Source organism: Peromyscus leucopus, chromosome 7 (genome assembly GCF_004664715.2).
Source record: "Peromyscus leucopus breed LL Stock chromosome 7, UCI_PerLeu_2.1, whole genome shotgun sequence".
Lineage (NCBI taxonomy): Eukaryota > Metazoa > Chordata > Mammalia > Rodentia > Cricetidae > Peromyscus > Peromyscus leucopus.
The window spans coordinates 96869774-96896302 of NC_051069.1; the positions used below are offsets into that span (position 1 = coordinate 96869774).

The following is a 26529-nucleotide window of genomic DNA, read 5'->3' on the forward strand; positions in this document are numbered from 1 at the left end:
AAAGGACATCAAGGAACAGGAGCTAGGTAGACCGAACTAAGGAAGACACAGATGTGTGTGATGGGTGGGAAGGAGTCATCAAAACCAAGCTTTCAGCAGCCTTATGGGAAACTCTGGGTTTTATTTTTGGTGCCATGAGGAGCATGGAACTTTTTTCAGGGAATGACCAGTGCTGGTTCCTGTGAGATACAGTTGTTTCAGGAGAATGACTCTGTAATCAGAGCCGAGGTTCTACCCCTTATCCCAGGCAAGGGTATGTGTATGGAAGCCTAGTTCTGGGCCCAGAGAGTAAACAGAAGCGTCATTTTAGAGCAGTGGTTCTTAACCTTGCTAATGCTGTGACCCTTTAATACATACAGTTCCTCATGTTGTGGTGACTCCCAACCATAAAATTATTTTGTTGCTACTTCATAACTGTAATTTTTGTTTCGTTTTGTTTTTCAAGACAAGGTTTCCCTGTATAGCCCTGGCTGTCCTAGAACTCACTATGAAGACCAGGTTGGCCCCGAACTCAGGGATCTGCCTGCCTCTGCTTCTCCAGTGCTGGGATTTAAAGGTGTGTGTCACCACACCTGGCCATAACTGTAATTTTGCTACTGTTATGAATTGTAATGTAAATATCTGACATGGGTCCCCCAACAGGGTCATGCCCCACATGTTGAGAACTGCTGTTATAAAGTATGTTTTGGAGCTGAAATCTAGCCTGATTGATATATAGATGCAGTCAGGAAAAGCAAAACATGAGGCATGGATTCCAAGTTCCAGTCTGAACAGCTGGCTGGATGAAACTGCCATTAAAAACATCCAGTAGAATCTTCTTGTTCCTTTCCCCATCAAATCTTGTTTTGCTGGTCTTGACGGTCACAAAAACGGAAGAGTATACCGAAGCTGACAGACGTCACAGCCACATAGTCTGCTGTAGGCACGTGGGCCAGGCTCGAGCAGGCCTGAACTCTCTATGTAAAAACGGGATAATCTGAGAACTGAAAAGGGGAATGTGAAGCTATGGTCGGCTATAGCAGTTGCTGCTAAATACTTGGGGAAGTCTTTCTTATTTTTGAATTTTGTTTTGGTTTTTAAAGGGCTATGTAACAAATGGAGGGGCCCTCATCTGTGAAGGGGCCCTCATCTGTGAAGGGGCCCTCATTTGTGAAGGGGCCCTCATCTGTGAAGGGGCCCTCATCTATGGAGGGCCCTCATCTGTGAAGGGGCCCTCATCTGTGAAGGGGCCCTCATCTGTGAAGGGGCCCTCATCTGTGATCTGGCCTACAGTTGGTAAAACATCCCTGGAAGGGACAGGCAGGTAAAAGGACAGCTCTGAAAGCAGAAACTTTCGGTTGTATAATGTACACACATGTAACTAGATCAATAAAGTTTTTTTTTTTTTTTTTCAATCTAGTAAAAACTGGAAAGAGAGGCCGGAGAGATGGCTCAGCAGTTAAGAGCACTGGCTGTGCTTGTAGAGGACCCCTGTTTGTGAGACAGCTATAGCTCTAGTTCCAGGGGATCTGATGCCTTCTTCTGGTGGATTCTGCAGGCACTACACAAACATGCTTCACAGAAATACATGCAGGCAAGACACCCAGATAGATAGATACACACATACATTTTTTAAAAAAGAAAAGAAAAAGAGACCTGTGGAATATTACTTTAACTAGGCAAAGATTATTACATTTGTTAATGTTATGGAATATTACTTTAACTGTGTGAAAGTGTGTCACATTTGTTTCACCTTGCCTGCCTAAGATACCTGATTGGTCTGATAAAAAGGTGACCAGCCAATAGCTAGGCAGGAGAGGGATAGGTGGGGCTGGCTGCCAGAGAGAATAAGTAGGAAGAGAAATCTAGGCTTGAAAGAGAAGAGAATGAAGGAGAAAGAGAGGAATATGTGCTGGGCCAGAAGCCAGGAAGCATGTGGAATAGATACACAGAAAGGAAGAAAGGTAAAAAGCAAAATGTAGATAAAGAGAAACAAAATAAGAGCTAAGACTGAGCATTCATAATTAATAATAAGTCTTTATATCATGATTTGGGAGATGATTGGTGGCCCAAAAGAAAAAGTCTGGTACAACTTGTCTTGAAAAATAAAAAATTAAATCTTTTTTTTTTTTTTTTAAGTCTGAAAGATTAGGAGAAAAGCAAATGATCATTGTGAAGATGTGAGCCTTGAGGAGAGGCAGGATCAGCTGGTAGGTGTATGACTGTGGAGTTCCAGGAGAGAGAAACACTGGAGGATTGAACTGGGAGGTAAAGCCAGCGGGTGGTGTTTTAGGCCATGGCCTTGCAGGAGGTGATGGGTGTGAAGGAGGGAGCAGTGAGCAGTGTTCAGGCCCTGGAATCTTTCGTTGGACGGAGGCAGGAAAGCTGAAGCAGAGGCTGCAGAGAAGCCTGACCATCATAGAGAGTGAGAGAATCTGAAAGCGCACAGGTATTTAGAGCCCAAGGGAGCAAGCATCCAGCACTGTGGAGGAGTAAGGGCAAAGGATAGATGTCTGGGGTTGGGGAAACAGTTCAGTGAAGTGCTTGCCGTACAAGGATGAAGACCTGAGGCTACTCAGGACCCATGTGAAAAAGCCAAGTGTGGCAGCAACGGTTTGTAACCCCAGTGTGAGAAGTCGAGACAGGCTGATCGCTGAGACTTATTGGCAGGTGACCTAGCCTAGTCGATGGTCTCCAGGCCAATGAGAGATTCTGTGGCAAGCAACAGAACGAACCAAGGTGAACAGCTCCTGAGCAATGATAGCGGAGGCTGACCTCTGGCCCCCACATGTGTACCAATCCAAACACTCACCTCCACTTACACACAAGAGAACAAACTGCTGGCTTGAGAGTGTGCCTGTAGTCTCCTCCATGTGGGAGGCAGAGGCAGGAGTAGTCTGGACAACATAATGAAACCCTGTCTCAAAATAAGGCTGTTGAGATAACTCATTGTATAAAAAAACCTAAGACCCCAAATCCAATCCCTGGATCCCACAATAAGAGAGAGCTGACTTCTGAAAAGTTGTTCTCTGACCTCCAAGTAAGTGCTATGATATTTGTCCACATTCACACACCACACACACCACACACATTCACACACACACACCACACATTCACATACACACACCACCCACATCACACACATTCACATACACGCACCACCCACATCACACACATTCACATACACATACCACCCACATTTACATACATATACCCCACACACCACACACACATACACTCACAAATACCAATAATAATTAAAATTTACCAATAATAATTAAAATTAACAAAATAACGAGATTGGAGAGATAGCTCAGTCCTCAAGAACATTTGCTGCTCTTTTAGTGGACCTGGGTTTGATTCTCAGGAACCATATATAACTCTGATTCCAGGGTATCTGACACCTTCTTCTAGCCCCTTGGGCCCAAGGCATGCATAAGATGCACACAATGTACGCAGGCAAACACTCACATAGAAAATAAAGTAATAAAATGTTAAAAAATTAAATTGGCAAAAGAAAACGACTGGGCATTAAGGTCCCTGCCAAGGGCAGTTTTGTGGGGAGAGAGAGGAGGAAAGAGGAGGAGCCTAACTCTTGTGGATAGACAAAAGAGTGATAAACAGCTAGAGAGAGCAAGTGAAGAAAAGTTGAAAAAATGATAAGTATGTTGGTGTAGCCCTGGAATTCCTGCCCAAGAGGCGGGAGAGTGAGAGGATAATGAATGAGGCCACTCCGGACTGCATAGAGAGACCTTGTCTCAATGAGATTTTTTTTTTTTTTAAATAAAAAAGATAATAAACTGACAAATCTCAAAGCTACTGGCTCAGGAAGTCTTAGACTACAGAGATTTGTGCAGTTGCCTCCCAGATTAATACCTAGCACATCTTCAGTCCCTCTCAGAAGTGGTCTTTGTACCCTCCGCTTGATATCCCCACATGTAACCATTACTATTTTTCCCCCTTGAGACAAGGTTTCTTTGTGTAGCCTTGGCTGTCCTGGAACTCATTCCGTAGACCAGGCTGACCTCGAACTCACAGAGCTCTGCTTGCCTCTGCCCTCTGAGTGCTGGGGTTTTAAAGGCCTATCCCATCATGCCTGGCCAAAACCACTACTTTTATTTCATCTACAAAGAATTCTTTTGATTGTTGAATGTAGACAATTTTTTGAGAGATTTCCTTGGTGGCTGGGCTTAGGTTTTATAGGCAGATCATGTTCGAATGGTGGAGGAGGAAGCTGGAATGTAGACTCTGTGGGGTGGCTGGTCTTGGGGCTAATTTTCCTGGGCACTGTGCTGGCTCTGTCTTCAAGGACAATATGACCAGTTTCGCCATCTGTAGCTTGAGCCTCCTCCCCTCCTATCCCCTTAGGGTTGGGGTAATGAATGGAAGAATTCACTGGGAACAGCGGAAGAAGGGATTTGCCAGCCCCTCCTGGAGCCTGCCAGGGGTCCGAAGCTCTGTCTGCGGGGTGGGAGGAGCTACATCCTGGGAAGCCCGCCCGACCGCTATGTTAAGCGACGTCTAAGCAACTAACCTGGCAACAGAGTTGGCCTGACAAACAGCTCCCTCTGCCATTTCTTCAGGCTACCATGGTGCTGTTCAGGCTCCTGGCGATTCTCTTTGCTTTATTTATCTCTGGTGAGGAGCAGGTAGGGGTGGGGGCGGGGGACTCCAGCTTTCCAGTGAATTTCTGACCTTTAGGTAAGCTAATGTGGAGGCAGAGGCCGAGGGACCCCGACCCTTGTTCCTTATCTTGGCTGTTTCTTCGACCATGTTCTCTCTCTCTCTCTACCTGTAAAATGTCAGATGTGGGAGGCATGAAGGACTTTGGCTGCTTGGCCTCCAGCTGTGGTGAGGCCCTGAAGAAAAAAAGGCATTGCTATGTTTCTGTATGTGGCTTTCTTCTAGTCCTCCACAGCTTGCCCTGGTCCATAGATCTCTCTGAGAGCCAAGGCCCTGGCACCACCCTTCAGTCTTTTTCTTTCAACTGCTCCTCCTACATGCCCACCCTGGAGTTACTCAGTGTGAGACCACCCACCGGCTTCTTCAACAAGCCCAGCCTGCACAGCCTGCACGGCCTGCACAAGGGGGTCTATGTGGGAAAGGTAAGGGCATGGTACAACTAGGGATCGTGGGGACCCAAGACGGAAGTGACAGAAAGCTCAGGCCCTGCATATTGTTGCCACCCTACACCAGGTGACCTTGAGCAGCTCTGCTCGGCTGGATGCTCTCGCAGTAAACCACTATGAACTTCAGCTGCAGTACACATGTGGCAATTTCGTGGTCTCGGGACCACTCTTTGTTCATGTGCAGAGGGACCCTGGTCGTTTCCGGTGTGCTGGTCCATTTGCCAGCCCAGGTAAGGCTAGGTAGGGGTGGCAGGTTGGGAGAGAAAAGGCCTGGCCTCAACAGAGCCTCCCTGACTTCTCTGGACAGCTGGAGAATTCATCTACGTGCCAGAGACAGTCACGCCTGGGGCCTTGCTGTACACGCTGTTGCTACCAGGCCTAGGAGTCCAGAGAGCCCAGGTGAGCTCAGAACACAGGGCAGAGCATGTGGGAGGGAGTCACGGGGAGAGAAATCTCAGTTCCTGCTGGCCAGGCATAGCTTGCAAAGACCCTGAGGTAGATAGCTGAACCTCTGTATGATTCATGTTCTTGGAGAGGGCCGCTAAGAGCTGCCTACCTCCCCATTGATGAGGGCAGTTTCCCACGGGGACCAAATCTTCCGAGTTCTATGTATTCTGAGTTCTACGTGACCTTTTCTTTTCTTTTTTTTTTTAAGTCACTTTTTGTAACTCTAGAAAGAACTGTGTGAGGTCACATCCCCCACCCTCACCCCCTCCCCCACCCTCTCGCTTTTTTTTTTTTTTTTTTTTTTCTTTTCGTTTTTTGAGACAGGGTTTCTCTGTGTAGTTTTGGTGCCTGTCCTGGATCTTGCTCTGTAGACCAGGCTGGCCTCGAACTCACAGAGATCCACCTGGCTCTGCCTCCTGAGTGCTGGGATTAAAGGTGTGCGCCACCACCGCCCGGCTTCCCCCCCCCACACACACTTTTTTTTTTATTGTGAGTTTATGCACATGGGTGTGCATGAGCACATACATGCTGAGGCATGCACACAGAGTTTGGAGGACAACTTCTGGGTGTTGGTTCTCTCCTTCCACCACGTGGGATCCCAGGGTCAAACTCAGGCTGTTCAGGCTGGCAGCAAAGGCGTGAGCCAGCTAACTCTGCTGTGGGGTATTTTACCTGGGCAAACATGTGTTGCATCTGTTTCTGCTGCAGAATATGACTCTCACTGTGGAAAGGCGTGCTGCTTTTGTTTGTGCTGCATTTGTTTAATTATGTAAAGATGTGCTGCCTCTGTTTCACCTTGCCCGCCTAAGGCACCTGAAATGGTTCAATGAAGAGCTGAACCAATAACTAGGCAGGAGAAAGGCTAGGTGGGGCTGGCAGAGAGAGAAAATAAATAGGAGACATCTATGCTTGAGAGAGAAGAAGAAGAGGATAAAGGACAGTCCCGACACAAGAAGCCAGGCAGACAAACAGTGAAAGTAAGACATACAAAAATAAGGTAATAAGCCCTGGGGCAAAAGGTAAGTAAAGAGAAAACAGGTTAATTTAAGTGAAAAGAAAGAGCCAGAAACCTGTCTAAGCTAGGTTGAGGATTCAACACTAATAATAAGTCTCTGTGTCATGATTTGGGAGTTGATTGGTGACCCCAAAGAAAAAGCCTGGTACACAACTCACAGGTCTTTGATAGTGTTGTTTGCTTGTTTGTTTGTGAGACAGCCAGGGTTACATAGATCCTGTTTAAAAGAGTTTTTTAAAAAATTCTGGCCGGGCGGTGGTGGCTCACGCCTTTAATCCTAGCACTCAGGAGGCAGAGCCAGGCGGATCTTTGTGAGTTCGAGGCCAGCCTGGTGTACAGAGTGAGATCCAGGAAAGGCTCAAAGCTACACAGAGAAAGCCTGTCTCAAAAAACAAAAACAAAACAAAATAAAAATCCTGAAGGGCATTTGTTTGTTCTAGCAGAAAATTCTGAGGCTCAGACCCAGGGGTCACATGGAAGGCAGAAGGCCTAGGCTGGGGTAACAGCCAGGGGCAGGATCCAGAACCAACCGCCAGTTAGAAGCAGCAGCCTGCTGGGTCACTGCAGGATGTTGACAGTGGTACTTGGGGCCCTGGGGCCTGCAGAGGACCACTGATATCTCTGTTCTGTTAGATGAACATTACCAGTGCCCAAGACCCTCCACTCTTCCCCGGGCCTTTCTCCATTGATGAGCAGGGATTGCTGCGGGCACCATCCCAGGGCCTCAGCGGTCAGGCTCTAAAGGTAAGCATGGCTTCGGACCTGGGGCTAGCTATGGATTGGGCAGGACCGCCACCTCCCTCCTGAACAGTTGTCCTTGCCGACTTTGACTAAAATGCTTGTCTCAGCCCACTTGCTGCCCCCTGCTGACTGCCCTCTCAGTCTGGCTTTCTTCCAGACTGAGGCCTGGAGGTCCAAAAAGAGGGCAGGCCTGTGTTCTGGGGCCTCACAGGTCCTCTAATGTAGAGTGTGGTGTGGCAATCAAACTTGAAGAGAAAAACTTTGGGTCAAGTGGCTAGCAAGAAGGAAGTCCCCTCTTTAAAATGGTCTTTTCTGCAATTCCCTGGGTCCCATCCCCAGCACCACAAAAACAAACACACTTCCACCTCTTAGTAACTGGCTCTTGGCAACTCTAACCTAATTCACACTTTGACTCAGAAGAATTGGTGGCCCAGACTTATAGGGTTCAAAGGGATACTTGTCAGGAGCGTGGTAGGTCACAGGGTTCCTTGTGGAGGTCTTGAGGACTGCCTATTTGAAGAGAGGACTAGGCATGGACACAGCAGTGGACACATAACACGGCTTCTTTCCTGTCATATATGCACTGACAGAGCTTCCAGCTGCAGATTTTAGTGTCTTTAGGAAAAGGCCAAAGCTGCAAAGGGATGCTGACAGTGAAGGTTTTGCCTGCGCCCTCCAGTCAAGTCTCCTTCCCGTAAGGCTCCCCTCCCTACCCTGGGACACGGGAGGATCCTGCATCTATCCCCTGGGAAACAGTTGGGGTAGGCTGCAGGGCTCCTGGAGCATTCTAGTTCCCATAGGAGGGGAGCCCTAGGGAGGGGCCTGGGGACCCTGCTGTAATAAGCAGGAGAAAGGTTTGCTTTTTTTTTTTTTTTTTTGTTGTTGTTGTTGTTCAGGCAGAAGGTCCAAAGTATCACCATCCCAGAGGACCTGGTCCCTGGGAGCAAGGTGATTCAGGTCCAGGCTAGGGGATCCAACTTACTCTATGAAATCATCTCCCCATTGCCCAGCCCACTCTATTCCATTGGACAAGGTGAGGGGAGGAGGAGGGTGGGTCCTGGGATGTCTGTAGTGGGGAAAGGGTCGGGGCACAAAGGTGACGCCTACCAGAAAGATTGGGTTGAGGTGGAAGTGGTCAGGACCATCTATCTGCCCGCCTTGGGGCAGTTGGTGGAGAGCGGGACTGAGCTGGGGCGGGGCGGAGCTTTGTTTCTTACACCCTCCAGCTGACGGGGTAGTGAGGACCACCGCGCCCCTGGATTTGGCTCGCGCTCAGGGTGCAGCGGTCACGAAACTGCAGGTGAGGGCCTTTGAGAGGCTCCGGCCTTGGGCCAGTGCCGAGTTCGATCTCACGGTTAACGTGCGAGCAGTCAACCAGTGGCCTCCACGCTGCCATCCCGCGCTACTGGTGTGAGTACCCCGAAGCCATGCCCCGGCTTGTTGGGGTGAGATGCCCTGGCTCACCATTGGTCCAGACTCCTTCCTGTCTTGCCTCCTGCCCTCCACTCCCAGGACTCAGGTCCCAGAGACTACCCCTGTGGGCACGGTGCTGAGCAAGCTCACTTGCGTTGACCCAGACTCTGCTGGCGCCCCCCTCGACTTCCAGCTGCAGTTCCACAACCCTCCCGACTCCGCCAGCCTCCGTCTTCGTGACAGAGTCCTTGAGGTGCCCAACACCCGCTCCTAAACTCCCATGCAGACGAGGTGGGTGGGCCACGGTTTATTGGCATTGAGACCACGGAGGTGGGATGGGAGTCCGGAAAACTGGGTCAAGGTAGGATATACGTGGATACCCTGGTTTGAGGCACTGTGGCAGGCTTCAAGTTCTTCCAGATCCTGGCTTCATCTTACTCTCTGTCCCCTTGGCCAGGTGAATACTACATTGGATTGTGACACTCCTGGGGCTTGCTTCCAGCATGCAGCATCCATCTTGGTCTTGGATGATGGCCAGCCCCAGATGACCAGTGAGTGACCATACTTAGGCCTGAACATTCAGGACAGGGCTATTTTGTCCACTCCTTTCCATCCCCCTGAAATAGACAGCTTTCTTCCCTCAAAAATTAGGTCAGGGTTGTCTCAGTTTAAGATCACTAGGATGCCTCTCTTAAGATTCCCCCCACCATTGCCCAGAAAACCCTCTCTCCAATATAGGGCCATGTTTACTTATTAAGAACCCTAGGGCAGGCTGGGTGGTGGTGGCGCATACCTTTAGTCCCAGCACTCAGGAGACAGAGGCAGGAGGATCTCTGAGTTTGAGGCCAGTCAGGTCTACAAAGTGAGTTCCAGGACAGGCACCAAAGCTGCACAGAGAAACCCTGTCTCGAAAAAACAAAACAGCAAAAGAACCCTAGGGCAGGTCTGGGTACCTCAGGACAGCTCCTTAACTGCCAAATGGTCCCCAGCTGAGGTTCCAGTTCTGGTGATGGTAACACCCGTCAATGAGTTCTCCCCAGCCTGTGTCCCACGCACGTTCCGGGTTCGGGAGGATGCAGGGCCCCACACTCTGCTGGGCTCCGTGGTGGGCACGGATATGGATTACCCTCATAACAGCCTTGAGTACTACATCTCTGGTGGACCCTCCACCTTTGCTGTGGATCGTCTCAGTGGTACTTAACCCCCAGGGCTGGGAGGGAGGGATGGGCCCAGAGTGGACTCTGCAGGCTAAGGCTGTGACCATCCCTTCTAGGAGAGATTCACCTCCTGGGGCCTTTGGACTATGAGCAGCAAAGGTGGTACAAGATCACTATTCTCCTGATCGATCACAGCCAAGACTGGGACCTCAACCGCCACCGCTCAGGTTCATGTACTGTAACCATTGAGGTTGAGGTAATTGACCTCCGGGGCCTGGGAAAGACAAATTTCCCTCTGGCCTTTTGCTTTCCTGTGCAGATGTGTGTTTCTTATATGGGCTGGTCGAGGGGAGGGGCTCACTGTGGAAAACATCACCGCCTGTTGGGGTGATGCCACCTAGGTCCAGTGTTTTCAAAGGAAGACGAAGGGCTAGCCTGGGAGTGTGAGGAGTGGACTGTAGCCACTCCTCACATGGTGGCCTTTCTCCAGGATGTGAATGACCATGCCCCCGAGTGTGAGCCTCCATTTCAGGAACTCACCACCTACACTCCCTTGGGTCGTAGCATGGAGGTGACCAAGGTGTCATGCCGGATCCCTCGGGAGCCACAGCGCTCGGCACTCACCTACAGCATCGTGGGAGGTGTGACTATGTGGGGGCCACCAGGCTGTTGGTGAGGGTGCGGCTAAGGTAGCAATACCTTCTTCTCTTACTACTCTGCTTTCAGGGAATAGCCAGAGCCGGTTTAGACTGCAAGGGACCGTCCTGATGCACAATGACACTGTCTTGGGGCCTCCATGGCCAGAGCAGCCCTGCACCTATGAGCTATTGATCCATGTTGCTGATGCGGGCCCTTCCATCCCCCACCTCAGCACCACAACCACCATCATTGTGCATCTAGTTCCTTGGAGGGCCGGCACGGTGGCCACCAGCACCCACAGAAGCACAGTGAGGGGGTCCTCAGGCCCTTGGGGTTGGGAGAGAGGACCTTGAAGGGTGAAGACACCTAGTTTTTTAGATGGAATTTATGAGAGAAGACATTTTAGAGAAAACTGCTGGGTGCAAAAAGATCAGTTTGGGGTGTGAGGTGCTTCAGTTCATAGGGAATTTGAAAGCTGGACTGTCAATGGTAGTGACCCTCCTTTCAGGTGTCCTCAACAATGACACCCCTGATTGTGACAGAGGTAGAGGCTTTCTGGAAGCCAGAGCCTTGGTTTGTGGTAGTGCTGACAGCGACTGGCGCAGTTCTCCTCCTGGCTCTGGGCTGGCTCCTCAGCAGGATCCTCCGGGGGTACGTTTCCACCTCTGTGCTTCCTGCTTCCCAGCCCATACACAGACACCGGCTGGAAGAAGTAGTCTTCCTCAGCATTCGATGACACTGCCAACATTGGTGGGCAGACAGGTTGAGGAGGGGCTGCTGCTGCTGTCTCTCCAGACTATTCAGACTGAGACACATTGGAAGGGGTCGCCATCATGGGTGGAGTCCAGTCTCGAAACTGGACGGACACAGAGGGCTCACAGTTTGAAATTGCCCTGTTCCCAACCTCTGTTTTCTACCGGATATCTGCCCTGCTTCTGTAAATTGAATCCTCCGAGTCTAGGGGTAGGACAGATAACGGCGTGGGCATCTCACATAGGCTGTTTCTAATATAAAGGGACAGACAATGGCACTCTTTAGCGTCAGCAGGCCTGCTACTTTGACCGTTTGCTTCCTCCTTCTGGCCTTCTAGGTTTGCCCAGCTACTACAGGCACCGAGCAAGCCAGCCAGAGCTCTGCTGCTAAACAGGTCAGTCTCCTTTGCTTACCTCTATGCCTTGGGGAACCCAGCCACTAAACTCAGGCTGGGGCCCAGACTCTTGTACTTCTTGTACGAGCTTCTACTCCAACTTGCTATAGCATCCCGGGAAATGAAGGATCCGTTGAGAGACTCATGGAGGCACCAAGAATGGAGATGTCCCAGGTACCCCGAACTTCCATGAGTCTGGTATGCCATATCCCAAGTTGAGGGCACTGAGGCTGCTCGAGGGTACCGCCCATCCCTGCAAAGCCTGCCTCCCTCCCCGTGAGGGGTACCCCTCCGAGAGTGCCCACACCACCACCAAGATAGCGGAGGCAGGTGGGCACCCAGCCCTTCCATCTGCTCCCTGTGGGTAAGGCTCAACTCACTGTGCCCTTTATTCTTTCCAGCAGCATTTTGATGGCAGAGCCCACGATGTCCGTAAGTCTCTACTTTTTATAACTGTTCTGCCTGGGCCCTCACCCTTTCCCAGAATTTTCTCTTCCCTTTACTCCTCTCCATTTTTACTGTTACCACTCAGCATCCAGCACCTACATTTTCACTGACCGAGCTCTTCTCTCTGGCCCCCCACCCACCCTCTGTCACCCCCTCAACCCTTCAGCCAACTTCTGCCAAACACCAATAGGGCCAGATGACTCAGACCCGGTCTTGTCCCAGCTCCTAGCAGGAGGGAGACGGTGTTAAGGGGAGAGCTCCCTCGATAGTCCAGGTTCACCAGTAAAGTTGTAGCAGAGTGATCTGACATTGGCTGCTGGAGGGGGACCGGTATCCACCGGCGTTCTGTTCACTCGCGCTGAACCTCAGGGGTCTTTGCTGAGAAGGGGAGGAGGAGATGAACCGGACCCTGGGGAAAGGGCGGTTACAGGGCTGAAGCCAGCAGGCCCTTCTCCCCTTCTCTCTCCTGCCCGCCCCGGGCTCAGGCACAGGGAGAGATTACCTGTTCAGCACGCGCACTGGAGCACGGCGCTGGCTCTGAGGCCAAGCAGCTGCTTCCCTAAGTGTGGAATTCCCTTCTCACGTGATCATAGCCTGCATTTCCAAGTTGATTTAGCAATAAAGATCACAAACGGAACACTACCCACCTTGTAATCTTTGTGTGGGAGAAGCTCTGAGATCTCTTTCCCTGTTCTTACTTGGAGAAAGTGCCACCTCCCTGTGGGCACCCTATGGAACAGTAGATTATTTTTCTTTGAAGAAGCATTGTCTGATGCTCTGACAGCAACCGGCACTTTGTAGAAGAGGCTCTTATCTTGCTAGTGATTGATTGATAGGTCTCCAGTTGTCCTGTATACTCGGAGATTTTTTTTTTTTTTTTGAGGCAGGGTCCTGCTGTGTAGCCCCGGCTGGCCTGGAACTCTCTATGTGGACCAGGCTGGCTTCAAACTCATAGATCCACCTTTTGCCTCCTCAGTGCTGGGATTAAAGGTGTGTGCCACCATACCCAGCAAGACTTGATGTTTTTTGTTTTTTGTTTTTTGTTTTTTTTTGGTTTGGCTTTTAGAAACAGAGTTTCTCTGTGTAACAGTCCTGGAGGTCCTGGAACTTGCTTTGTAAACCAAGCTGGCCTCAAACTCAGAGGCCCGCATGCCTCTGCCTGTGCTGGGATTAAAAGTGAGCACTGCCACCACCACCCAGAAAAAAAATTTAATGTGTTTATTGAGACAGGGTCTCCCTACATAACCTTGGCTGTCTTGGAACTCACTTGTAGACCAGGCTGGTCTTGAACTCGCAGAGATCTGCCTGCCTCTACTGAGTGCTGGGATTAAAGGCATACAACCACCATCCCAAGCAAAACTTTAAAGACATGGTTTACTCTTGTAGTATAGACTGTCTTGGAACTTGCAGGCCTGCCTCAGTCTCCTGAGTGCTGGGATTACAGACACATGCTGTCATGGCTGGGTTGACATTAGTGTATATATATGTACGTGCACATGGCAGCCAGAGGACAACCTCAGGTATCACACCTCCCCCCTGCCCATTGAGACAGGGAGTCTCACTGACCTGAAACCCACCCAGGCTAGGCTGGCTGACTAGTGAGGCCTAGGGATCTGCCTGTCGTCCCTTCCCGCACTGGGAGTACAAGTGAGCACCACCATGCCTAGCTTTTATAGCACTTTTTAAATACACTGTAGATTCTAGGTCACTCTCTCTCCAGCTCAACATTTTTGGTTTTTTAGGGTCTCATCAGCCCTCATGGGCAGCTTGTCAACTTTGTGGAGGGGTTTTATTGGGAATGATCTGGAATTTCTGTATAAAGTTAAGGGGCAGGAGAGATGTGGGAATCTGTACTTATTTGTTCCCACTGATTCCTTACTGCTTGGCTCTTCCTGAGCTAATCTAGGCTTTGTTGCACATAGCCAGTGCCTCTGTAACAGTCTGAAGAACAGATTTGACTGTGCAATGCTGGCCCCAGGCCCAATCTGGCACATTGTTTGTCTCCAAGAGGCTACACTTATCTCCAAGACATATCAATCTTCCCCCTCTTGATAAGTCTGTAGGCTGAGCCCTATTTGAGAACTGGACAGTCTCCATTCTGGGGCCTGTTATAGTGCCGTAGGTCCAGGAAGAGTATGAATACCCTCTGGAAAAAGCACTCCTCTGGTCTTTTTTTTTTTTTTTTTTTTTTTTTGGTTTTTCGAGACAGGGTTTCTCTGTGTAGCTTTGCGCCTTTCCTGGAACTCACTTGGTAGCCCAGGCTGGCCTCAAACTCTCAGAGATCCGCCTGGCTCTGCCTCCCAAGTGCTGGGATTAAAGGCATGCGCCACCACTACCCGGCTTACTCCTCTGGTCTTATTTTAAGGACAGGGTCTCATAATGCAGCCCTAGCTGGCCTGGAACTCACTATGTAGACTAGGCTATCCTCAAACCCAGAGATTGGCTTGCCTCTACCCCTCGAGAGATTGAAGGTGTGTACTACCATGCTCTGCCCAAGAAAAAGACTCTTGAAAAATTATTTTTTATATGTATGTGTGTGTCTAAATATATGCCACATGTGTGCTGATGCCCCTGGTGGCCTGAAGAGGGTGCTGGGTCTCATGAAACTGGAGTTACAGGCTGCCATATGTGAGAGCTGGGGACACAACTCAGGTTCGCTGAAGAACAGCAGGTGCTCTTAATCACTGAGCCATCTCTCCCACAGACTCATCATGGTGTTTCCATCAAAGCGAGAATATTAGAAGCTTCATGCCCAGCACCCTGAGAGTGGCCGCAGGGGGCTTTACCTGAGTATTTGGTTTACTCTAAGAGCTTATTAAATTTCCCTCTTGTTCACCCTCATTTTATAGACAAGTCTCAAAGAAGCTAAAGCTCAAGAGTTCTAGAGTTAGGACTGGAGAGATGGCTCAGCAGTTAAGAGCCCTGGCTGCTCTTCCAGAAGACCCGGGTTCAATTCCCAGCACCCACATGGCAGCTCACAACTGTCTGTAACTCCAGTTCTAGTGGATCCGACTCCCTCACAAAGACATGCAGGTCAAACACCAATGCATATTTAAAAAAAAGGTTTTTATAAAAAAGTTCTAGAGTTAACTAATCAGGGCATTCGGGTGTGGGGCCAGGTACTTGGTGTCTGTGGTAGCCTAACCTTGAAGCCAAGTCCTGGGTTAGGGGCCTACTATGGAGAATAAAGGATGGCCATCTTCATGGGACTCAGTTTCCCTCAGAGACAGGTCATGACAGCCGAGGGCAAAAGATACTGTCGTAGGAATTTAACTGATGCTCTCGGGAATGAAGAGTAGCCGCTATATGCCGAGACTTGTGCTGGATGCATATTTAACTCTATGCAAAATGAACTGCGGAGAGGGGAAGCCAGAAACTGAGAAGGTAGCACAGAAGGCTGTGGCTGGGAGCCGCTTAGAAAACACTCGTTAACTCTGGAGCCACAGGAGGCGAGGGACTCATCACCACCACTTCCTAAGACTGTGTGACCTTGGCTCAGCCTCTCTGCTGCGCCTCAGTTTCCTCACCAGTGAACTAGGGTAGACCCATCCACAGGCAGACGATCAAGCAAACACCGTACCGTTGACATTCCCTAAGTGTGTGCGAGAAGTACGATAAAAGCTGCTCAAAACCGGAAGGGTTGCGCAGGTGAGAAAACCAAGGGCGCTCTAGGTGCCCCCCTCCCCCGCCCCCACGTCGCGAGCAAAAGCGCCGCCGCCAGCAACGCTGAGAATGGCGCGCATGCGTCAATTCATGCCGTCACAGTCACGTGCCCCAGGCATTCTGCACGAGAGGCACACTCTGACAGACGGGACAGTTGACGAATCGGCGGGAAGAACTCCTGCAGACTTCGGGAAGAGAGGCTGTTGATTGGAGAGAGGCTCAGTCAGGGGCGGGTTCTTTGCTGTCCTTGGTTACTATGACGCCCGGCCCCCCGCCCCCTCGGCTGGCCGCCATCTTGTTGTTGATCCGTACCCAGTGGGCAGCGCCAGGAGCTGGACCGAGCGGCCGGTGCGGGGCCGCTGCTGCGGGGCTCAGCCACCTGCGCTGCCTGCCAGGGGGCGGGCCGAAACCTGGAGGCCCGGGGGGCCCCGCTCCCGGGGGGAGCCTTGGGCGCCCGCTGCCCAGGTCGGGCCGGTGAGTGACAGGAGTCGGGCCAAAAGACCCGCCCGACACCCAAGGCTAGGGTGGCGGCGGGCGCGGGGCTGTAACTGGCGCGCGTAGGGAAGGGTCGGGACTTAGGCCGAGCATCCCTGGAACATCCTCCGAGCGTCCTGGTTGGCCTTCCGCGGAGCCTCCCAGATGCTGGCAGGGAGGCTGGGAGGGCAACCCGGGGGGAGGTCGCAGAGCCCTGTGCCCTAGGACCGGCGGGATAGCGGGAAACCTGCCTTTCTAAGTCACCGGATGCCTCTGACCAGGAGTGCTGAGACGTGGTCACTGCCCGCTGGTTCTCCCGGCCGTAACGTTCCTCCACTCCAGGGATAAACGTACGTCGCTCTTAGATATCACACTCTTGTAATATTTTCAGGCCGCTTGAGACTAAGATGAGAAGACACAGGCCTAAAATGCCTTATGGGCCAAGCAGGGTGGTATCGAGGCCCTGTGTTTTTGGTAGGACGGTGGTCATCCGCCTGTCTCTTTCCTTGCAAGACCCCACGGAGCCTTCCGGGCTCTTCCGGACTCACTGTCGACTGCTTCTTGAAGAACCTGGTTAAATGTCCATAATGGCTGGGTTTTATTTGGGGTGTAAGTTCTGTAGTGCTTGCCCACCACTCTCTTTGGAGAGTGTGTGTTAGGAGGATAAGGATGGTGATGATTTGATTAATTTTGTTTCCTAAAAAGACAGTCCGTTAGGAAATGTAGGCGTATGATAAGACTATTAAAAATGTTTTTATTATGGATGGTCTTGAACTGTCCCATTAACTATTAACAGAACTGAAACCGGGTATGGGAGCTCATGCACCCTGCTGAGGCAGGAGGATTGCCAGTGGGCTGCAGGCCAGCCGGAGCTACATAGCAAGACCCTGTCTCGAAATAAAAGCAGTGCTGAATGTTATTGATGCTGGATGAAAACGGCTGTCAGGCCTGTTTCTTCTGAGGGAGGTGGGGCTGGCGATCCCCAGAAGATTATGCAGCTCTAGACACGGTCCTCCCGGTTGCTGTAAAACACATTTTACCCAGGGTCCTTAGCTTCTCCACACAGGTGTCTTGTATGTTGTCGTCATACGAAACCTACAAGGGATGATTAAGGAGGTCAAGCAGGCTCATGTCACCCACCTCTGAATGTTTAATTTTGAAAGAAACCAGCACCTTGGTCTGGAGATGCCTCTGGGAAGCCAGAGCTGAATGAAGCCCGCGCAAGCGGCAGGTTGTTGTCCTTAGCTGATTGTTATGCTTGTGAGGAGAAGAGAGGAGTTGAGGACATTTGTTATTTATTTCATTGCCCTTCCACAGGGCCGTTTTTTGAATGATTAATAACACGCCTTCGTGAAATAGGAGGGAGATACTAAAATATTAGCTTCTCAAAATTGCTCCTCCCAAGCTCCCATTGCTCTTATTTCTTTATTTTGGAAATTAAATCAGCCACAGGATTAAATTTTTGCTATTTCTGCTAAAATAGCTAACCCTAAGTTAGACTCTTATCTCATTTTGGGTATTGGATCTCTTAGTGATGTAGAAGGAGATGATTAATCAAGTTGTCAGCATTGACTTCTGCATACAATCTCAGGGAGTTCAAGGGTTCATTAAAGTCTCTCCTTGGTGTAATCCTTTGTTAGGACTGCTGTCCCAAGGAAGATCAGAAAACATATGAACTTCCATTATCTTTGTTTAATATTTGTTTTATGCTTTGTTTCCTAGCTCATGGGTATTTATGAATAGGGTATGGTGCTTGACTCAACAGTTAACCCAAAGACAGTACCATTATTTCTGTGCTATGTATCTTAAATGCTGCATCATAAAGACCTAACGTTATGGTGATAGGCCCTCTGGTCGTCTTTGTCTTTGCATAATTCATTTGTAAACTTTAGTGCTTGAGGTTTTTTTGAGATCGTGTTCCTTGTGTAGCCCAGGCTGTTCTGGAAACTCAAGAGTTACCTGTTTTCTCAGAGTGCAGGGACTTCAAGTGTACATACACCTGGCTTAGCACTTTTTCTTTTTTTCTTGGAATGGTGTCTCTATACATAACCCTGGCTGTCCTGGAACTCACTATGTAGACCAGGCTAGCCTCAAAATCACAGAAATCCACCAAGGCATGGCCTGGTTTAGCACTTTTAAACTATTAAGGACAGCCAAATATCATAGATGGTGGTTATTCTACACTGGCCAGAAATGGACACAGGCCCAGGAGGCAGGGAGATCTGAGTTTGAGGCCACCCTGGTCTACAAATCGAATTCCAAGACAGCCAGGGAGGGCTACACGAGAAACCCTGTCTTGAGGGGAAAAAAGACAAAGCAGGATTATAATAAACAGGATTATAGGATGAGATCTGAGGTCCTAATGTGGTGTCCAAAGTGTTGCTGCCCAGCCAGCCCCAGCCCACTGCCTCAGGTTTATCCTTATCATTCACTAACTAAACAGCTTGCTCAGCATTCCACATGTCTTTCGCTCCCCGCCCGGTGCCTCTTGTTTGCAGAATCCCATGACCTTCGCCCCTGTTCAGGATTCTGTTACTTTTCCCTCCTTGCTTATCTCCAGAGTCCAGTTCAAGTCCTCCCTGGCTTTCTAAAACCTCTCTCAAACATTTTCAATTCCTGGAGCATATTCCACTCCTTTTGAGCTGCAAAAGCATTATAACCCTTAAACAAAAGAATAGGATTTGCTCTGTTTGTTTGTTTGTTTTTGTCTTTTTTGCTTTGTGTGTGTGTGCTTGTGCGTGTGTATGCGCACGTGCTTGTGTGTATGCATATACATGTTTCAGTGTATAGAAGTCAGAGGACAACTCCCTCTCTTTTTGCCGTGGGTTTCAGGGGTCCAACTTTGTTGTCATGGTAGTGTGGTGGCACCCTCATCCCCTGAGCCATTTTGCCAGCCCTGTTTGGTTTTTGAGACAGACAGACTTGTGTGGCCTAAGCAGGGCACCAGCTTGTTTGGTAATCCAGGTTGACATCTAACTCTTGATCTTATTTCTTAAGCCACCTAAGTGCTAGGATTATAGATGTTCACAACCACAATTAGTTTGATATTTGCCTTATTTATTTAATGTATATGGATGTTTTGTTTAAATGTATATCTGTGCACCATATGCAAGTCTGGCACCCACAGAGTTCAGAAGAGGGCATTGGCTCCTCTGGAACTGTAGTTACAGTTGTAAGCAACTGTGTGGGTGCTGGGAATTGAACCTGGTCCTCTGGAAGAGCAGTAACCACCAGGCCATCTCTCCAGCCCAATATTTGCTTTTTTTTTTTTTCTCTGTGTAGCTTTTAGTACCTATCCTGGAATTCACTCTGTTGACTGGGCTGGCCTTAAACTCATAGAGATCCACCTGCCTCTGCCGGGATCCCGAGTGCTGGGATTAAAAGCATGCACCACCACCACCCAGCAATATTTGCTTTTTTCTTTCTTTCTTTTTTTTTTTTAAGAATAATTTTTGTCCGGAAGGTCATGGCTCATGCCTTTAATTCTTGAACTCAGGAGACAGAGGCAGGTGGATCTCTGTGAGTTCTGCCTCCAAGAAAAAAAAAAAAACTTTTGGAGCCCGGTGTAGTAGCACCCCTGTAGTCCAAGTATTTGGTAGGCTGAGGCAGGAGGATCAACATGAGTTCAAGACCACCCTGGGCTCTAATGTAAGACCCTGTCTTAGTAGTAATTATAATATTTTTTAGTCCTGCCTAGTGTTGTGGGCCTGTAATTTTAGCTAGCCCAGAGGCTGAGATAGGAGAATCACATGTTCAAGGCCTGTGTGAGCTATAAAGTTGAGTTTAAGACCAGTCTGTGCAACTTAATTAAACTCAGACTCAATATTGTAATAAAGGAAGGAGGGAGCTGAGGAAATGGCTCTGTAAGTGTTTGCCACAAGCGTTAGGACTTGAATTTGATTCCTAGTACCCATAGAAAGTCTACTGTAGGGCTGGAGAGGGGGCTCAGAAGTTAAGGGTGTTTACTGTTCTTACAGAGGACCTAGGTTCAGTTCCCAGTACCCACATGGCTACTCAACAATTATCTGTACCTTTAGTTCTAGGAAATCTGATTTTTTCCCCCAAGACAAGGTTTCTGTGTAGCCCTGGCTATCCTGGAACTTAGACCAGGCTATCCTCTGACTCAGAGATGTACCTGTGTAGCTGAAGTTTTCCTGGTCCCACCTGGCTCCCTCGGTCCTGCCGCTGCTCGTACCCCAGTAAACACACAGAGGCTTATATTAATTAAACTGCTCAGCCATTAGCTCAGGCTTACCACTGCCTAGTTCTTACATTTAAACTCAGCCCATTTCTCAGCCCAACAGCAATCTATATGTTGCCATGTGTTCCGTGGCTTTACCTGTGTGCTTTACATGCTGCTCCCTGGATGGTGGGCTGGCGTCTACTGACTCAGCTTTCCACTTCTCAGAGTTCTCCTTGTCTGTTTATCCCCTCTATACTTCCTGCCTGGCTACTGGCCAATCAGCATTTTATTTATCAACCAATCAGATCAACACATTCACAGCATACAGAACATCCCACAGCACCACCCCTTTTCTGTCTAATCAAAAAAGGAAGTTTTTAGCTTTAACATAGTAAAATTACATACACCAAAACAGTAATCAAGCAAGAATTAACAGTTATAATATCTAGTTGTCAACGAGCCCCACAAGGAGCAGCATGTAATGGGACTCAGGTAAAGCCATGGAACATGTGGCAATACATAGATTAATAGTTATGGACTAATTTAAGATATAAGAGCTAGCTAGCAAAAAGCTTGAGCCATGCAGTTATAATTAATATAAGCCTCTGTGTTTACTTGAGGGACTTGAATGGGAGAGATTTGTCCCAACCATCAGCAGGCCGGGACGCAGGAAATCTTCCAGCTACATACCTGTACCACTATGCCCGGCTCTGATGCCCTGTTCTGGTTCTTTCAGGCACCAAGCACATACATGGTACACATACCATGGCAAAATACAGGTATAAAAAAATAAGCTTAGCCGGGTGTGGTGGCGCACGCCTTTAATCCCAGCACTTGGGAGGCAGAGGCAGGCGGATCTTTGTGAGTTCGAGGCCAGCCTGGGCTACCAAGTGAGCTCCAGGAAAGGCGCAAAGCTACACAGAGAAACCCTGTCTCCAAAAAACCAAAAAAAAAAAAATAAGCTTAAAAAAAAAAAAAGAATATCTTCATGTAGTGGCACAGGTTTTTAATCCCAGTGGGATGGGGGGGGGAATGGAGATAGATCCCTATAGTTTACTAGTTGGCCAGTCTAGTTGATATGCAAGCCCTAGGTATCAGTGAGAGGCCCTGTCTCAAAAAACAAGGGAGCCAGAGAGATAGCTCAGTGGTTAATAAGAGTGTTTGTTACACAAACATGAAGAGTATGGGTTTGTATCCATAGGATCACTGGGGCTTGCTGACTGCCTGTCTGAAAACTGTAGCTGTAGGGTTAATGAGAGACCCTAACTCAAAGGAAGAAGACACAGTGATAGAGTAAGATACAGATGCCCTTCGTTGGACTCTGTATACAGTGTATACATGGCAGACAAAGGCACGACATACACAGCATCAGAAGAAGGTGGAAGACTTGTAGGGAATGACTACTGCATATGTACAAGCCCCCATACCCACCCAAAAAAAGTTCTAGGGGAAATCTTGGTAGAGTGCCTGTCTCATGCGTAAGGCCCTAGTTTCTGGGGTAGGAGAGACGGCTGCTTAACTCTTGGAGAGTTAAGAGCACTGGCTGCTCTTCCAGAGGACCCAGGTTCAGTTCCGAGTGCCTACATGACAGACAGCTCAACAGAGAGCTGCATACAACTCCAGTCCCAGGAGATCTGGCCCCCTTTTACCTCTTCTAGCCTCTGGTCACTACATACATGTGATGCACAGACATTCAGGCAAAATACCCATACACATTTTAAAAAAGGTCCCTTGTTTCAGTAACCCCCACATTACCACACACACACAAATGTTTATTTCAGTGGGACAATAACTGCTTTCTGGCAGGGGCACTTTATTTTTTTATTTTTTTGTCTTTTGCACTTGAATTTAGATGAGAAGAACTAAATGTTTATAAAGATGTACTAAATTTGTCTGAGTTGGAAATGGACTATAATTACACAGGGAAATGCAAGGGGGTGGACGAGTAGAAATGGGAACTTGGTGGCCATGGGTCGCCACCTCTTGCCACACCTGCAGTGCTCGCACATACCGACTCTAGTGCTCTCTGGGCTCAGACCCAGCCACAGTGCGTCAGAGCTAAGGCCTGAAAACAACAGTTGCCTATCTCAGAGGGGCCTGTGTGGTCCACTCTTCCTGGCCAATGCCAGTGTTGGCTCGTAGAGAGAGTGTTAGACGAGCATACTGGTTATGATAGTCCCATACTGGTTATGATAGTCCCATACTGGTTTTGATAGTCCCATACTGGTTCTGATAGTCCCATACTGGTTCTGATAGTCCCATACTGGTTCTGATAGTCCCAGGCCCTCTTTTTTCTTAGGACTTCCTCTTCCCATCCTTTGCCTGGCACAGGAGCAGTGACAGGCAGAGCTGGGGGAGGCTTACACGGTGTTCTCCTTCCCTTTTTCCTTTTTCTTTCTTTTCTTTTTTTTTTTTTTTTGGGCTTGGAACAAGAAAGCAGTTAGGTATTTTGTATGTTTGTGGCGTTATGCTGCTGTTGTAGGTTTATGCTTTTTTTTTTTTCGGTTTTTCGAGACAGGGTTTCTCTATGTAGCTTTGTGCCTTTGCTGGAACTCACTTGGTAGCCCAGGCTGGCCTCGAACTCACAGAGATCCGCCTGGCTCTGCCTCCCGAGTGCTGGGATTAAAGGCGTGCGCCACCACCGCCCGGCAATGCTTATTTTTTAAGACAAGTTCGTACTCTGTAGTCCAGACTGGCCTGGAAATCACCATGTAGCCCCTGCTGGCTTCACTCTCAGTGATCCTCCTGCCTTAGGCCCCCAAGACTTAGAGGAATGAGCCACTGTGTTCAGCACATACACAACTCAACCCCTCTTTTTATTTTATTTTCTTCTTTTAGACAGGTTATCAATGTGTAGCCCTGGCTGGCCTGGAACTCACATGTACACCAGTTTGGGCTTCAACTCACAAGAGTTCTTTCTGCTCTCTGGCTCTCAAGTGCTGGGATTAAAGAAGTGTACCACCATGCCTGGCAGTATGTACACATTTTTAAAAGTAGATGTTCATTTCTGCTTCAGCAGACTTTGAGTAATGAGTTTCAACTGAACTAAGAAGCCGGTTATCTTAGTTCTTTAAAAAATGTTTTTGTTTTTACATTTGTTTATTTTGTGCATACCCACATCATGGTGTGCATTTGGAGGTCAGACTACAACTGCTTGTTTCTTTCTTTCTTTTTTTTTTTCTTTCTCTTCCCTTCTATGTGTAATAGTCCTGGCTGTCCTGGAATTCACTCTGTAGACCAGGCTGGCCTCGAACTCACAGAGATCTACCTGCTTCTGCCTCCCAAGTGCTGGGATCAAAGGTATGTGCCACAATTGCCTGGCATTTGCTTGGTGTGCGCCACCACCGCCCAGTTCTTTTCTTTTTTTAAAGACTCACTTACGTGTATGTATGTACATGTGTGCGTGCAGATCCCCATGGAGGTTAGAAGTGTAGGGTATGGAATCCTTACTGGAGTTACAATCTTTCCTGAGCCATGGACTCTGCACTTACGTCCTCTATAGAACAGAAGGCACTCTTAATTGCTGATCCATCTCTCTAGCCCCAGGTTAAGATTCTTACATTTGCTGCTATGGCTTGAAATTACATTTAGGACTAGTCCACCACCACCATGACCACACACACACACACACACACACAGTCTCTCTCTGCCTCTGAAGGAACTTTTTTCCATTTTATATGTGTGTGTGTGGGGGGGGGGAGTACACATGCTGTGGTGTGCATGTGGAGACCAGAAGACAACTTGCAGGAATCAGTTCTCTCTGTCATGTGGGTTCTAAGGGTTGAACCCAAGTCATCAGGCTTGACAGCAAGTGTCTACCCACTGGGCCATCTCATTGCTCCCTCCACAGGGTCTCATGTAGCCCAGGCTGACTTTGAATTTCCTGTTCCTCCTGCCTCTGCCTTTCTACAATTACAGGTGTGCACCATCATGCCTGACCAGACTGCACTCTTCAGATCTAAAATTTGATGTCAGTTGAATAAGAACACCTTGCAGTTGATAAAAATCTGGGTGTATTATAATTGAATGAACAGTCATTAAGCTCATGACAGTGGTGGTAGGGATGTGGAAAAATTGGAGACCATTCGTACTTCACTAATGGGAATGGAAAACAGTGCAGCAGCTTTGGAAAATAGTATGGCAATCCTCCCTCCCTTTTCTCTCCCTGCCTCCTCTCTCCTCCCTCTCTGACTGTAGTCCAGCTGGCCCTGAACTCAAAATTCTGCTGAATTCTGGGACTAAAGGCATGTGCCACCATGCCTAGCTTTAGACAGTTCTTTAACTGATTGTAAATATTTATAGCATCAACGTTAATAACAAAGGAGGGATGAGATAGCTCTGCAGCTGAGAGTTCTTGCTGGTCTTACAGAGGATGTGAGTTAGGTTCCCAGCACTCAAGTCAGGTGGCTTGCAGTTGTCTATAGCTCTAGCTCTGACATCTGGGGCCTCTGCAGGCACACACTTACATTCACATATCCACATGCAGACACCCACCCACCCCCTTACACATAATTAAAATCTTAATAGTAACAAAAGAGGGAAACGCCTGAAGTGTCCATCAGCATCACATGATGAGTAGATAAGTCAAATGTGTTCATGCAGTGGATGTTACTCAAAAAAGGAAAGGCTGGTTTTAGTAGTGCACACCTTCGATCTCAGCACTCAGGAGGCAGAGGCAGGAGGGTCTCTGAGAATTCAATGCCGGCTTGGTCTACAGAGTGAGTTCCAGGACAGCTGGAGCTACATACATAACAGAGGAACTTGTCATAAAACAAAAAACCCAAGTAAACAAATACTAGTATATATTATATTTTAGCCTCAGAAATGTGTAGAGTTTAAAATCCAGGTGTAAAAGGCTGTATTTGTAGATTCTATTTCTAAGGCAGTACCCAGAACAAATGATTATATAGAGACAGCAAGTAGATCTGTGGTTATGGAGGGCTTTCAGGTGGTAGTAAGGGTAAGGAAGTGATAACAAGTGTACAGTATTTCTTTTTGAGATAATTAAAGGTTTTGAAGTTGTGGTGATAGTTGCATGTTTGAGACTCTACTGAGAACCACTGAATTGTACACTGGAATGGGTGACTTGTGTGATGTGAGTCATCTGTTATTTGAAACATGGGCTGGTTGAAGCCGAGATGGCTCATTGGGTAAAGGGTTTTGCCACCCAGCTTTGACTCAGGTTCCATCACCAGGTGGAAGGAAGGAAAAACTGACTCTTGCAAGTTGTCCTCTGACCTCCACAACTGTGCGGTATGTAGCATGTGTACCCACACACAGATGTGCAGACACACAAAAAATGTCAGTTGAAAATTGTTAAAAACTTAATGTCGTTCAGTAAAAAATATTTAAATATATATTTGCTAGTTAAACGAGAAAAATAAACTGTGATGTCACTTTTACTATTTTTTAGTATTTTTGTGTATAAGCAGAATATTTTGTTGTTTTTGAGACAGACTCCAGGTGGCCTGAAACTCGCTCTGTAGCTCAGACTAGCCTTCCACTCTTGGCAGTCCTCCTGCCTCAGACTCTTACATTCTGGTTACAGGTGTGTACACACACACACACACACACACACACACACACACACACACACCCCACTATGCCTGTCTGGTTTGGTTTTCGAGACAGATAGGGACTTTGCTCTGGAGCCTGTATGGCTTTGAACCTGTTCCAGTCCTGTACAGAATGGTTGCACAGCCCTGAGAAGTCCTCTGAAAACCTGTTCAGCTTTCCCATGGCAGTCACTTGGCTGGCTTTGTTTGTTTACTTTTTAACTGTCTCCGTAGATTTGCCTTTTCAGAATGTCTAGTTGGGAACTTACATCTATCTATATCTTTATCTGTATCTCCTCATCAGTTTTTTTATCCTTTTAGACAGGTTGTCATATAGCCTGGGCTGGTTTTCAACTTGCTCTACAGCTGAGCATGACCTTGAACTTCTGATCTCCTGCCTCCACCTCAAGTGCTGGGACTACAGGTTTGTACCACCATGCTCAGTCACAGTGTTGGGCCAGTACTCTACCAACTGAGCTGTATACCCCAGTCCCTGGTGTCCATTTTAGGTGGCTTCATTCACTTAAATGTGCATCTATT

The 26529-nt window shown here is 48.4% G+C and overlaps 2 protein-coding genes across 6 annotated transcripts in view; both read left to right on the forward strand.

The window, feature by feature from the left end:
- The first annotated feature begins 4402 nt into the window (after positions 1-4402).
- Cdhr4 (cadherin related family member 4) lies at positions 4403-12756 on the forward strand. Of its 5 annotated transcripts, none has more exons than XM_028887063.2 (19): positions 4403-4617; positions 4888-5084; positions 5176-5338; positions 5416-5507; positions 7204-7314; positions 7902-8005; positions 8208-8344; positions 8538-8721; positions 8824-8977; positions 9182-9275; positions 9714-9917; positions 9998-10137; positions 10372-10522; positions 10608-10828; positions 11029-11171; positions 11611-11667; positions 11778-11841; positions 12072-12099; positions 12600-12756. In XM_028887063.2, exons 1-19 carry the CDS (start codon positions 4569-4571, stop codon positions 12653-12655), a joined length of 2349 nt encoding a protein of 782 aa, XP_028742896.1. In that variant the 5' UTR covers positions 4403-4568; the 3' UTR covers positions 12656-12756. The 5 variants fall into 5 exon arrangements, with proteins under 5 accessions (XP_028742896.1, XP_028742899.1, XP_037063816.1 ...); XM_028887062.2 differs by having other exon boundaries at positions 4404-4617; positions 12069-12099; XM_037207920.1 differs by lacking the exon at positions 9714-9917 and having other exon boundaries at positions 4405-4617; positions 12069-12099.
- A 3303-nt stretch (positions 12757-16059) lies between these two features.
- Positions 16060-26529, forward strand: part of Ip6k1 (inositol hexakisphosphate kinase 1) — a 43919-nt gene continuing 33449 nt past the window's right edge. The window contains exon 1 of the mRNA XM_028887002.2: positions 16060-16251. The gene's annotated coding sequence lies outside the window, so the exon portion shown is untranslated. The remainder of the gene's footprint in view (positions 16252-26529) is intronic.

Coding starts and splice junctions, on each gene's coding strand:
- Cdhr4 (XM_028887062.2), top strand. CDS start 4,569: ATGGTGCTGTTCAGGCTCCTGGCGATTCTCTTTGCTTTATTTATCTCT. Junction 8,006..8,207: donor TCCAGTCAAGTCTCCTTCCC/GTAAGGCTCCCC, acceptor GTTGTTGTTCAG/GCAGAAGGTCCAAAGTATCA. Junction 10,523..10,607: donor CACCTACAGCATCGTGGGAG/GTGTGACTATGT, acceptor CTCTGCTTTCAG/GGAATAGCCAGAGCCGGTTT.